This window comes from Eleginops maclovinus, chromosome 14 (assembly GCF_036324505.1).
Source record: "Eleginops maclovinus isolate JMC-PN-2008 ecotype Puerto Natales chromosome 14, JC_Emac_rtc_rv5, whole genome shotgun sequence".
NCBI lineage: Eukaryota > Metazoa > Chordata > Actinopteri > Perciformes > Eleginopidae > Eleginops > Eleginops maclovinus.
Window position 1 is genome coordinate 11,446,398 of NC_086362.1, and position 12,024 is coordinate 11,458,421.

Below are 12,024 nucleotides of genomic sequence, written 5' to 3' on the forward strand. Positions count from 1 at the left end.
CAACTTGCTCCATCCATCTTGCCTTTACGAAAACATTAGGGTCAGCCGTCCAACTACATCGGTTACCACAGCACAGCAACGCTCGCCGTCCCCTCGTCATGAAACGAAACAGCCTGCAGGCTCATTTGTAGCCAACTACAAATAATGAGCGAGCCATCTCTTAGTATTAATAATCGTCGATGGCCTTGAAATCCAGTCATTAAAACCATTATGTTCAGATGCAGTATTTTGTCGAAGACGGCCACTGTCAACTTAATACCCTTGAGGCTTACCTTGACCCCATGGGTTTATCTCCAGATAGTTTACATCTTGTGATGAAAGATGGCCAGGGGGTATTCATCTTCTGCTGTAGAGGGCCCCACTCCTATGGTTTCATAATTTCCACAAAAACCTGGCAGCAGGGATTTTTGCATTCAGCCTCAAAAGCATTAGTGAGGTTCAGCACTGATATTGGGGAATAGGAGCTGGCTCACAGTCAGCGTTCCAGGCCATCCCATAGCTGTACAATAGGGTGTGGGCCAGGCAAGTTCTTCCACACCAATTAGGAAAACCGTGGCTGGATTGTTTTATTTGCACAGGGGATCATTGTCCTGCTAAAAGTTTAAAAAACTGTAACTGTTTATTCTAATTTAATAGCAACAAAATGTGTTCAGACAAAGTCAATCATTTTTCTAAAAAGCTTTTGTTTTACATTTGTCTAATGAGTGCACAGCACATTTTTCTGAAGCCATCCGAAAGCTTTAAAATTCACAATAGTCAACCCAGATTTACTATCCCCCCCACTCTGCTTTCTCGTCATTAAGTGTGTTTGCCATAAACAAAGAAGCCTCTTCTTCAAAGCGACAGAATGCACTTGTGGCGGTATTGGCGAGGGGGCTCTGTATTAATATTACTTCACTAGAAGAGGTCAAGGCCCCAGGCTTGACTTGGACGGTTTGTGACAGATGACATTGCAAGAAGCTACGGTACATACCAATAAAATTAAATTACACTGGATTGAGTTAAAGCAGACCTTGGAGGGGGTGATTTATCGGTGGCACGCTGCTTGTGAAATTGTCCTGCTGGATTCCATTACTGCGTTTTACTGTAACGTGAGGTGGACCATCTGAAAGCTGTCACACTTGACGGTGGGTGTGTTTACTTGCTGGATCACGTGGAATTTGGAGTGGCTTTAGGAATGGGTCGCTGCCCAAAATCAATTGGTAACCACTGCCTTGAATTATCGATTCATTATGATATCGATCGTGCCAGTTGAATTCTTTGGCGACCCCTGAGCTACAAGCTACACAGCCCTCTGATACTGCAGAGTAGCAGCTTGATATGTATGTATCCCCTTGTTTGAGCTTATCCAGAGGACAGCTATTGTTAGTTCTGGTCACCCTTGGTTACAGAGGAGTATTCTTTGTCAGCCGCGCAGCATGTTGGCCGCACCAAGGCTCGTGGATTACCAGCATCGGGCCGGCTTACCATCGCTTGAGCATATTCATGTGCCCGTAATGTGTCAGATGCCTCGTCCGTGAATTATCATATTACCCACCACTGATCCTGGGGTTGCCATGGCCACTGTGTCTGTCATTGTGTCAGTGGTTCTCACTGGCTGTAGCTATGGTAACAATGTCTGTAACAGAGGTTTGGTACAAATAAAGCTCTTCAGATGTGAAATGCGTGTATGAGAGGAGCCTCAGAGGATGGGAGGGTGGTACACACACACACACACACACACACACACACACACACACACACACACACACACACACACACACACACACACACACACACACAGATACACACGCTCACAAATGAGCTTGCACACCTTGACAGGAGCATATGCGCTCTCATACACATGGTAGTATCAAAATGGACAGACAAAGCGCTGGAATAATTTTCCTCCCGCCATTTACAAATAAACCTGTTTCCACAGCAACCATTTTGATAGGAATGGAAAGATGGAGTGAGATGGAGGAGGAGTGACGGAGGAGAAGAGGGGCAGACATTGGAGGTGGAAAGGTGGAAGGGAATAAGGTTGTTCGTGGAGGGAGGAGGGAGGAGTGATCATCTCTAAGTAGATGCCTGCCAGACAAAAGGAAGGGAATGGGGAATGAGAAGGGGGCAAGGCCACAATGGAGATGAAGAAAGAGAGAGGTCGCTGACTGCTAGTAAGGGGGAGGACGGCAAGGTAAGGCGACAGAGGAAGGCAGCGGGCAGGCACACAATGCGGCAAACAAAGGAAGGAGTCTGTGTCTTTCTTTCTGGATCTTTCTGCCCCTGATCTTCCCTCCGCTCTGTCCCCACCTCCAGGAGTCACCTTTGTGTTTGAGTGACACGGTGTCAGCAGGCTCTGTGGGTCGCCTCCTTTCACTCGCTACACATCTATGTGCCTCGCTCCTTCATATAGCGCCGTCTCCATGGTGACAGGTATTATGGCTGTCCTTTCTAGGCAGCCATGTTGTTGAGAGAAGGCAGGCACAGGTGGTCAAGTACCCTCATAAAGAAAGACTGCATACATTCAAGTGCTGCATGCATAGTGTTTTGAGCAGGAAATCAGTGTTGGTTTATTGAATCAAAAAAAAAAAAGTTATTTGACAAAAAAATCTGAACCAACAAGAAATTTGAAGATGTGCCCATGGCCTCATGGAAGTTATGATAGCAGAATTTCAACAATTTTGAGACATTTTGTTAGCTGGTTACGAATCAGCAATGAGATTAATCATTATTGCGTGTCTATACAACTTATTCACAAAGTGCCTACACCTTGCATACCTTCATAAAGATGTAAGTAGTAGAGCTGTCACAATAATAGGATTACCATGGCCAAAATAATTCATTATATTATCAAGATACTTAAAAATAAATCTATACATAACCTTTTTTTCATTGGGAATAATAAGTAATAGTAAGAAAGGATTCCTGACAAATCAAAATAAACATTTAACAGTTATCACCGATATAGTTATGTCACAAAACCCCTATTTTGAAGGCTACATGCATAAAAGTGGATCTACTGGAACTGCTACTGTACCTCCGCGACCCGACTCGGATACGCGGTAGAAGATGGATGGAAGGACATGCATAAAAGTGCATATAATTACAGTGCCTTTTGCTGTCTTGCTTTAAATCCGAAAATCTCTTCCACAGCTTTCTAGGATCCTAAACAAACATTTGTGATTTAAAGTTTTCTGAATTAAAAAGGAACCTAGCAGGACATAACTCCAGTAGTAAATCTAAGGCACTGACAGATGCACAGACCGCACTGAGCGATGGACTGACACAAAGATGTGTTATGTACACACATGAACAGAAAAAAAGGGGGCCAAAGTCGGTGCCGCATGACTCCTATGGCTGGAACTTTGTCCTGAAACAATGATGTCATCCTCCTCCATTGCACTCCACAGCTCTGTGTCTGTGGTCCTCGCCGTCTCTTTGTTCCCCTACTCCTGCATCTAATTTTCAGGCTAAGCCCCTCCATCACACCAACACATCGGCCACATGCGGCGCAGATATGGAATTAGACAGATAACAGAATCAATTTAAAGCAGATTGCCTAACAGTGAGGAGATTGTGAAGGGGGGGAGTGAAAGAGAGAAATAATGAGAGACCAGTGCGGCCGCCTGACTATTAATTGAATAGGTGGAGGGAGGATGAGGTCATTGAAAAATGTTTTTCCAGGAGAATGGGTGTACCGAGCGCTGGGGAGGATTTCATCAGATGCACATACGCGTGTACGCTCGCAGACACGCTCGTACAGACAGAAAACTTTTTTTGGGCAGTTACTTTACACGTCAGCTGTTGCTATGGTGACGCAAGTCTGTGATCCAGCCGAAGCACAGGATTGGCTAGAGAGGAGCAAGGGAGAGGGAGGCAGGGGGACTTTGTTGGTGGGGTACAAAGGGGTTCGGGGAGGGGGCCAGACACAAAGATAATTACATCGATGCATAACAATCCATACAAATGCCATTTTATTTAATAGCATCTGATTTAGTGATGCCATCAGTGGACCTTTCCCAGAAGTCTCTACTGCATGGTATCACTTCCAACCTCGTCTCCTGTCCCGTAGAGAGGCGAGGTAAGCCTGTATTTAAATGCTGTAAAGTCAGCTTTGACATTCACCACCTGACAGCAGGGTGTGTGGCAAATTATGAGCAGTGCACTTACTAAAAATAGCTCCAAACATCTTTGCATGCATATATACCCTTTCAGTCATTCCCTGCAACATATTGACGGTTCATTACCTTGCTTTTAAAACACCATCGCGTGGTGTGAGAGGTGCTCTCAGGCTAAATTGCTGCCGTGGTTCACACTATGGCGGCGTGTGGCCATGCTTTTGGTGAGTCACCCGGCCAAGCTGTGCGTGCTCGCCTTTGGCTTTGTGTCTGCTTTGACAAGCCGAGGCTGGTGTCACAGTGTCTGCTGGGGCTGTTGTCCTAGGCCCCAGTTTAATCCTAATCCCTTTCCAAACTTTGACTAGGCCGTGCTTAATCCCAGACTAAACTGAGACTCACTCCCAAAGGAGATGGAGATGCTCCGCTAGCTTGACGGTTTAGGCAGAGCGGTGGTGTAATCCATGTTCAGGAAACCGCCTCTACGTGTCGATTATATGTTTGGAGTTGTGGTTGTGTTTGTGTGTGTGTGTGTGTGGGTGTGTGTGTGTGTGTGTGTGTGTGTGTGTGTGTGTGTGTGTGTGTGTGTGTGTGTGTGTGTGTGTGTGTGTGTGTGTGTGTGTGTGTGTGTGTGTTGACAGGACATGGTTAGCCCATGTGGTGAAGGTTAGGGCATCTGTGCTGCCTTTTTGTGTTTGTGTGTGTGTCCATGTGGTCATGGTCGCAGCTTTTTGTGACCCTGGTCTCGCGTGGACAGGGTGTTCGGAGTCTCCCGGTGGTATCTTGGGGATCAGTGACTCAAAGAAATCAGGACACACTCTAAATTTGTCACTGCAGCATAACCCACATAATGAAAGAATACAAGCTTCCTAGCATACACTCTCCTGCCTTTGCTCTGACTGCACTCTGCACGTACATTTCCTTCTTTAAACACACACACACAAGCACGTACACTCATGTTGACAAGTGTTAACTGGGTAATATGGAAATCAGAAGGCGATGAGCACATGTTCAAATGAGTCAATGTTTTCAGTCATCAGCCTTTGCCTGGGTGTTTTCTCTGCAGATTGTGTAGCCTCCGCTCAGGAGTATTCAGTTTGGATTATGTTTGTGGTTTACTGAGACAGATGAGGGAATACTTCCAGCTACCATATCTGAATTGGTGGAGAAAAGGATTTGCTTGCCCTCAGGCTACTGTCAGGGTTGCGGGGCAGTTTAAACCCTGCTAAACTAGCTTAACACCCATGTATGTCTGAGAAAAGGCTCTTCATGATTTATAAGATGGTGTAAATGAGTTTCATCAAATTAGGGCGCATACAGGAAATGTAAGCATGAGTATAATCTGTCTGTGATTACCTTTTGTTTATAATGACAGTTTCTCAAAGTATTTTGCTCATTATAATCGTAATTCTCCACCTTAATTGAACTACATTACAGCCACATTCTTTAGCTACAATGGGCTCAGAACATATCTGACTTTATATCCCAGATATCCTAGAAAATCTTAAAATTATCATATGACACCGAAGCATCTCTTATGATGCGTCTTGAGAAAATGGAGGAATATTTTGTTAGTTTATTTTCCAAAAAGACCTTGCCAATTAAATATAATTTAGTTTTGGACTGTTGGTTGTTCAAAATAAGAAACGTCAAGGAGTCTCCTTGGGCTCTGAGAACTCTGTCTCTGACTTTGGTTGTTAACATTTGGGCCAACTGAAAAAGCATAACTAGAGTAATAGTTGAGCTCTAAAAGAATTCCAACACGGCCCTCTCGAAAGCCTCTTAAAACTTGTTTTGAAATCTCAAGTGTTTCTCTATGACCTTAAATATTTATGACTAAGTGAGCAACAATTTCACTATCATTTATTAAGAATAAAAACTTTAACTTCAGTTAATCTGCTCATTGGACGGCTAGTCCTTACAAACATTTCCCAAGTTCTTTTTTTGGAGGAAAAGTATATTTTTATGTGCGACACCATCAGCCTCAGTAAGAGTTTGGAAGAGAAAAAACGTGTTTATTTTTGATGGTCTTATGTCCTCATCATTTACAAATCACCTCCATGAAGCATATGCGTTAACATACTTTAATGCGAAAAGTTAAATGAACTAACCAGATTCTAACTTCTCTATGAGAAGAGACCTTGATACATTCTTATTTTTCTTTAAACCAAAATGTAGTAGCCATTCGAGTGGTAAAAAAAACGTTCTTTTGGTGCCTTATCACAATATTTACAAATAGAGGCTTTGTAACGTGGTTTTTACTTACAGCCCTTTCAACGGCCATCGTTGTTGCCATGTTGTTAGCTTTGTTTATCCTTATTCACTAATCCGGTTTGTTTGGGTGTTCCTCAGGGAGCAAATTAAGGGCCGCTATTATTATTATTTTTGGTTCAGTGCTAAATTATTCTAGGTATGCATGCTGCAAAGCTCCCATCTCCATCTGGTTCCCTTTTCACCGAGCTGGCTCCCACATCTCCTTTATGTTCCGCATATTAATGCGCTGCACTGTCAGGAGCCATTGTTTTGATTGGTTAGGAAATCTTGTTGCATGACTGGGTTCCATTGTTTTATCAAGCATATTGTACCTCTGCAAATCACCAAATCTGACATGATAAGGGGAAAGTGCATGTCCGTGTTTATGAAAGAGAGGGGAAACATGAGAGATGGGGACCGGGGGTCATGATGCGGAGGTGGGAGGTGGGGTGAGGAGGCATATGGCAGTTGTTAAAAAATAGTGAGGGAGATGGGATTGGGAACCTTCAGAAAAGTGCTAGAGGGCTCAGAGGTAAAAGTGTGAGGGAAGGAGAGAGGGAGAAAGGGGGGAGTGATAAAAATGTGGAGAGGACAAGTGAGAAGGAGAGATGTAAATGGTAGGAGGTGAGGAAAAGGGAGTGAGGGAAAAAGTGAGAGACGGGGAACGAAAGAGGGAGAGAGAAAATGCTGGAGGGCTGGTATTTAATGTGATAAATGAGTTGTGACAGTCCGCCTCTAACCCCCTTCCAACCAGCGTGGAGGAGGAACACAGAAATAGAAAGCATTATGGGTAAAAGGACATATACAGCATTATATATGTATATAGAAAGAAGGAGGTGCGTACTTACTGTAAGAGAAGGCAAGGTACAGGAAAATCAGTGCAGGCTAAAGGACATTCATAGACAGCATTATAGATGTACAGAGTGAAGGAGGCGAGTGGGGATGCATACATATGGAGGGAAAAGCACAGAGTGAAGCAAAGCAATTTGGGTAAAGGACATACAACATTATAGAGAGGGAATAAAGGAGAGCGGTAACGGGAGAAGAAGGGGGGGGTGTGCTTTGCAGTATTGGGTTAATGATCCACTGTACGAGAGTCTTTGAAATAACAAGTGGGAGAAAAATGAAGAATCAGAATGGAAAAAACTCAACTGTTTTTGCCTCATCTATTGTAAGGATGACATGTTTTCAAGGGACAACTAATTACAACTTGTCATCATACAGCGTGGGACGATAGCTTAAGGTTTTTTACTCATACTTGTCGGTCAGTCTGTAGGCCAACTGGTCTGTGGACTTCTAGAGGGAGAGAGTCTCGTAGACAATGACAACCACTGTAGTTTTGGTTGTGGATTGGAAGCCTGTGTGATGACTCATAGGGAGGAATGAAGAAGGGAGAAACGGAGAGAGGGAGGGAAGAAGAAATAAAAGTCAAGAGCTGGAAGAAAAGGGGTGTGAGAAACCCTATGGCTGAACTTTCCTGTTTGATCTCCCAGCTCCTGAGTCAGCGTTCACCACCTTCTTCTTCTTTCTTTCTTGTTCTTCTCCAACTCTGTTCTGAATCTCTCTTCTCTGACACCTCCGCCTTGCTATGCCGCTCTTTACTTGGCGGCGGCAGTTAATGGCCGCGAGCCAACGCGTGATCAAAGATGGCATTTCATTTCTGGTGGGGAATGCAGTTTTCAAACAATTAACCATGAAACCGCACTTACAATAACACGCTGTTCAGTTATATGTGGTTGTGGTGATTTAAGAGTCATTTCACACACACACACACAGTAAAAATGAAAAATTCCCAAACTTATCCTTCTCTTCTTCCCAATTCCTCTTCTCTGCAGTGTGGACAGCAAGGTTCTCTCAGGAGCCAGCAGACCAGTCGGTGGTGCGGGGCCAGAGGGTGATCCTGTCCTGTGTGGTCTTCAACTACTCAGGCATTGTTCAGTGGACCAAAGATGGCTTGGCTCTGGGCATCGGAGAAGACCTCCTGGGTGAGACATCATGCAGCCCCTTCAGGCATCCTTCACTCTACTCTGCATGGGACTAAGATGGCGTAGTCAAAGCTGATGCTGATACTTTCAGATTGGAGCTGCTGATAGGCACATTTTAAAGCTGTAGAAATGTTTTAATGCAGAGGGGAGAATTTTATGCTTACAGTGGGATGTGCAGCAACAGTTGCAACTCAGAAGGTCAGAGCTCTGCTGGAACTGAGCTCAAATGAAACTGGAGGCCAACAAGATTCCCCACATTTATACATTTGGTATTTTCACTTTTTCTGCTGGAGATGTCGCTAGCGAGGGATTTCAAACCACTTGGCACTTGCGAGCTGGACTTCAAGTCTTAAATTCAGCTGTCAAATTGAAAGTTGGTTGTAAAAAAAGTCTTTAATCCAACTACTGGTATGTAACTCCACAAATGGTGCTTTTAGACTGCTCCTAGAGCCCTGTTAATACAGATATATAGAAATGCCGGGTTTGAGCATCAACAACTTTTATTTGTAACAGCCCTCCTAACTGTGCTCTTTCATGTGTTACAGATGTGGAATGTGATTTTCTCAAATATGAAACTCACAGCATTTTTAAAACACACACGCTCGCCCAGCCCAGTGTGACATCGCGTGTATGTAGCTGTGACGGCTAATGTACGCTGACAAAGTGTTTGTGTAGCGAGGTTGAGCCAGCAGGGCAGTTTTTGGCCAAGAGATGGAAGAGGCTACTGTTAAACAGCAGCCCCCCCCCCCCCCCCCCACCCCTTCCAGTCACACCGCGTTGTGACAAACTGTTCACTTATTTAGGTTGATGTTAACTTTAGCCACCTTCTAAAAATACCATACAATATTTGATGGGGAAGCACTAATCTCCCTCGGGCACGCTTTACAAACTGACACCCTTCCACTTGGTGAAGGAGCATCCCATCATCATCTCTGTTATACTGTATAGGCGGGGGGGGGGGGGATCACTGACCGGATATTATCTACTATATATAACTTATCCTCATCGATTCATCAGCTAGCTCTCATTGCTTTACTCCGCTGCCCTAAATGTTCCCTCCAGTTTGTCTTCGCATTTCCTCCCCAGGGAGGAAATTTCCAGTTTGATTTATGAAGCCCCCCCCCCTGCTTGTCTGTCTGTCAACAACAATTTAAGGAACTGCTTGTCTGACTTTGATAAAACTTGGGGGAATGGTGCGTCTCATCGCTGTGATGCAGCATTTTCCAAATTGTGCTGATGAGCCTAAAGGGGGCCGTGCAATTACTGGTCAAATCAAGTAGGCATATTTTCAACTGATTGGTCCAGAGGGAGACTGCACAATTGGTGACATGCTGAGGCCTTGTTTTTTGTTGATGCTGCAGTTGTTTACCCCACATGGTGTGCTTCTGTTTTTTTGTGCCCCCTTACTTTGCTTATCACAACATTCCCTTTCATTTTCTCTATTGTCCCCTCCCAACTACTGCATGATTTTGGATCAGTTCTTTTGTTTCTCCTCCTCATCATCACCCTCTCCTCTCCTTCTCTGTCTGTCATGCTATTCCTCTGCGACCTCCTCTTCTTAGCTCCCTTGTTCCGTCCTCTTCCTCTTGTTCTCCTTCTTTAAGCCGCCTCTGTTGCACTGTGCCTATTCTTCATTTAACTTCTCTACCTTGTCTCTCTCTTTACCCTCATCCTGCCTGACACACTCTCAGTTCATGCTCTCCTCTTCCTGACAACCTTTCTCTCCCTCCTTTCTCTCCTCCTCCCTGTCCTTGTCTGTCCCTTCTCCATTCTTCCTGTCTCTCCCTCCCTTTTCCTTACTCCTTTCTCTGAATCATATTGTTACTGTAATGGTCCAGTGCTTCAAGCCAAAGCTTTTAAATAGAAACGTGAATGAACACTGACCGCTTCATGCTCACATACACATGGATGTGTGTGTGTGTTTGTGTATGAGCCTCTCTGTCCCTCTCCCCCCCCGGTTCTCTGGGCTTTTCATACGCTTTTTCTCTCTCAACATTAGAAATGCAAATGCACGTATATACTAGGCACACATGCACACATGCGTGCAGAAACAAGGACACCCAAGGTTAGGCGAGCAGCAGAGCAGCTCTGAGGCTGCTCATGGACGCGGCACACAGAATTTCACATGCCATTTACGTTTGGGCAGCAAACATGAATTCTGCACTATAGACTGGAGTCGATTTGAGTCCTCTAAAACGTTGCTGTCATAATGCATTCATCTTTTCCACCCGCTGGTGAGGGAGAGCATGGATGCCACCTAATGGTGAGAATGTACAGCAGTGACACAGCTGGGCTGTGTGGCGGATGGGGGAAGGGAACGAGAGTACCGAAGAGGCAGGGTGTGAGATTGTGTGTGCATCGTTCAGTTGTGTGAATGTGTAGGTTTGGTCATGCATTTGTTGTTGTGCACCTCATCATATCATGTGGTTGTGCATCTCTCCGGTGACGAAAAAGTCATGTTTTTGCTTCATTTGTGACCTGATGTTTTCCTTACAGCAGGAACAGCCACATGCTGCGTGGTGTCGCATTTTTGAAAATTCTGATACAGACCCCAAGGGGATGTGGGGATCCTGTGACGTGTGACGAATTCGCAATTTTTAGTTCAAATAGGAAAGATATAGTGGCATAAAGTTACCTCAAGCCAGAGAACAACAAGAATAATAGGAATGGAGTTTATAAGAAGATTTTTATGAAGCAATGTGACAAATGTAATCAAGACAAGCAGAAAACCTATTTCCTTAAAGTTATTTAGAGGATTTGAATCTCAATGTACTACGTGTGTGTGCCTTTGTGTCCCAGCTTGGCCCAGGTACCGCGTGCTGCCTGTGCAGGAGTTGGGCCAGTACAACCTGGAGATCCAGTCAGCTAATCTGTCTGATGACTCGCTGTATGAGTGCCAGGCCCCTGATGCTGCCCTGAGGTCCAGGAGGGCCAAACTCACCGTCCTCAGTAAGTTTGTGCGCATGTATGTGAGTGCACGTGCCTACAGTGGTATGCAAAAGTTTGGGCACCCCTCTGAGATTTCATGACAATTTGCTTTTCCTTTATAATAGAAGATCACAGCAACAACATTTGTTTTCCTACAAAGATGTAGACGTTTTAGTGTTTTCCAGACCAAAATTCTTAGGGTAGCATTACATAGTTTTATTATAATAAAATAAAATGCAAAAAATGGGATGTGCAAAAGTTTGGGCACCCTTATAAATAGCATTCATTTCAACACCTGTACGGATTTATAGCTGACAGGTTGCTGCACAAAATTGCTTTGATTAGCTCATTAGACCTTCAATTACAAAGACAGGTGGAACCAATCATGAAAAAGGCTATTTAACATAGGTAATAGCTGGCTGTGCCTGGCCTAGGTTCTTTCTTAGGGAGTGGCAAGATGGGGACCTCAAAACAACTCTCCACTGACCTGAAAGCTAAGATAATCCAACATTATAAATTAGGAGAAGGGTACAAAAAATTATCTGACAGGTTTAAACTGTCTGTCTCCACAGTCAGAAACGTAGTTGTGAAATGGAAGGCCACAGGAACAGTCCGTGTGAAGGAAAGATGTGGTAGGCCGACAAAAATAGGGGAAAGGCACAGGCGAAGGATGGTGAAAATGGTCACAGAGAAGCCACAGACCACCTCCAGAGAACTACAACAACATCTGGCTGCTGATGGTGTAGTTGTTCACCGTTCCA

The 12,024-nt window shown here is 44.5% G+C and overlaps 1 protein-coding gene across 4 annotated transcripts in view; it reads left to right on the forward strand.

The window, feature by feature from the left end:
* The window catches only part of kirrel1a (kirre like nephrin family adhesion molecule 1a), a 31,360-nt gene that overhangs the window by 4,944 nt on the left and 14,392 nt on the right, over positions 1–12,024 (forward strand). For all 4 annotated transcript variants that reach the window (XM_063900836.1, XM_063900839.1, XM_063900837.1 and 1 more), the window contains exons 2-3: positions 8,186–8,335; positions 11,135–11,284. In XM_063900836.1, coding sequence (XP_063756906.1) covers positions 8,186–8,335; positions 11,135–11,284 — 300 coding nt within the window. The remainder of the gene's footprint in view (positions 1–8,185; positions 8,336–11,134; positions 11,285–12,024) is intronic.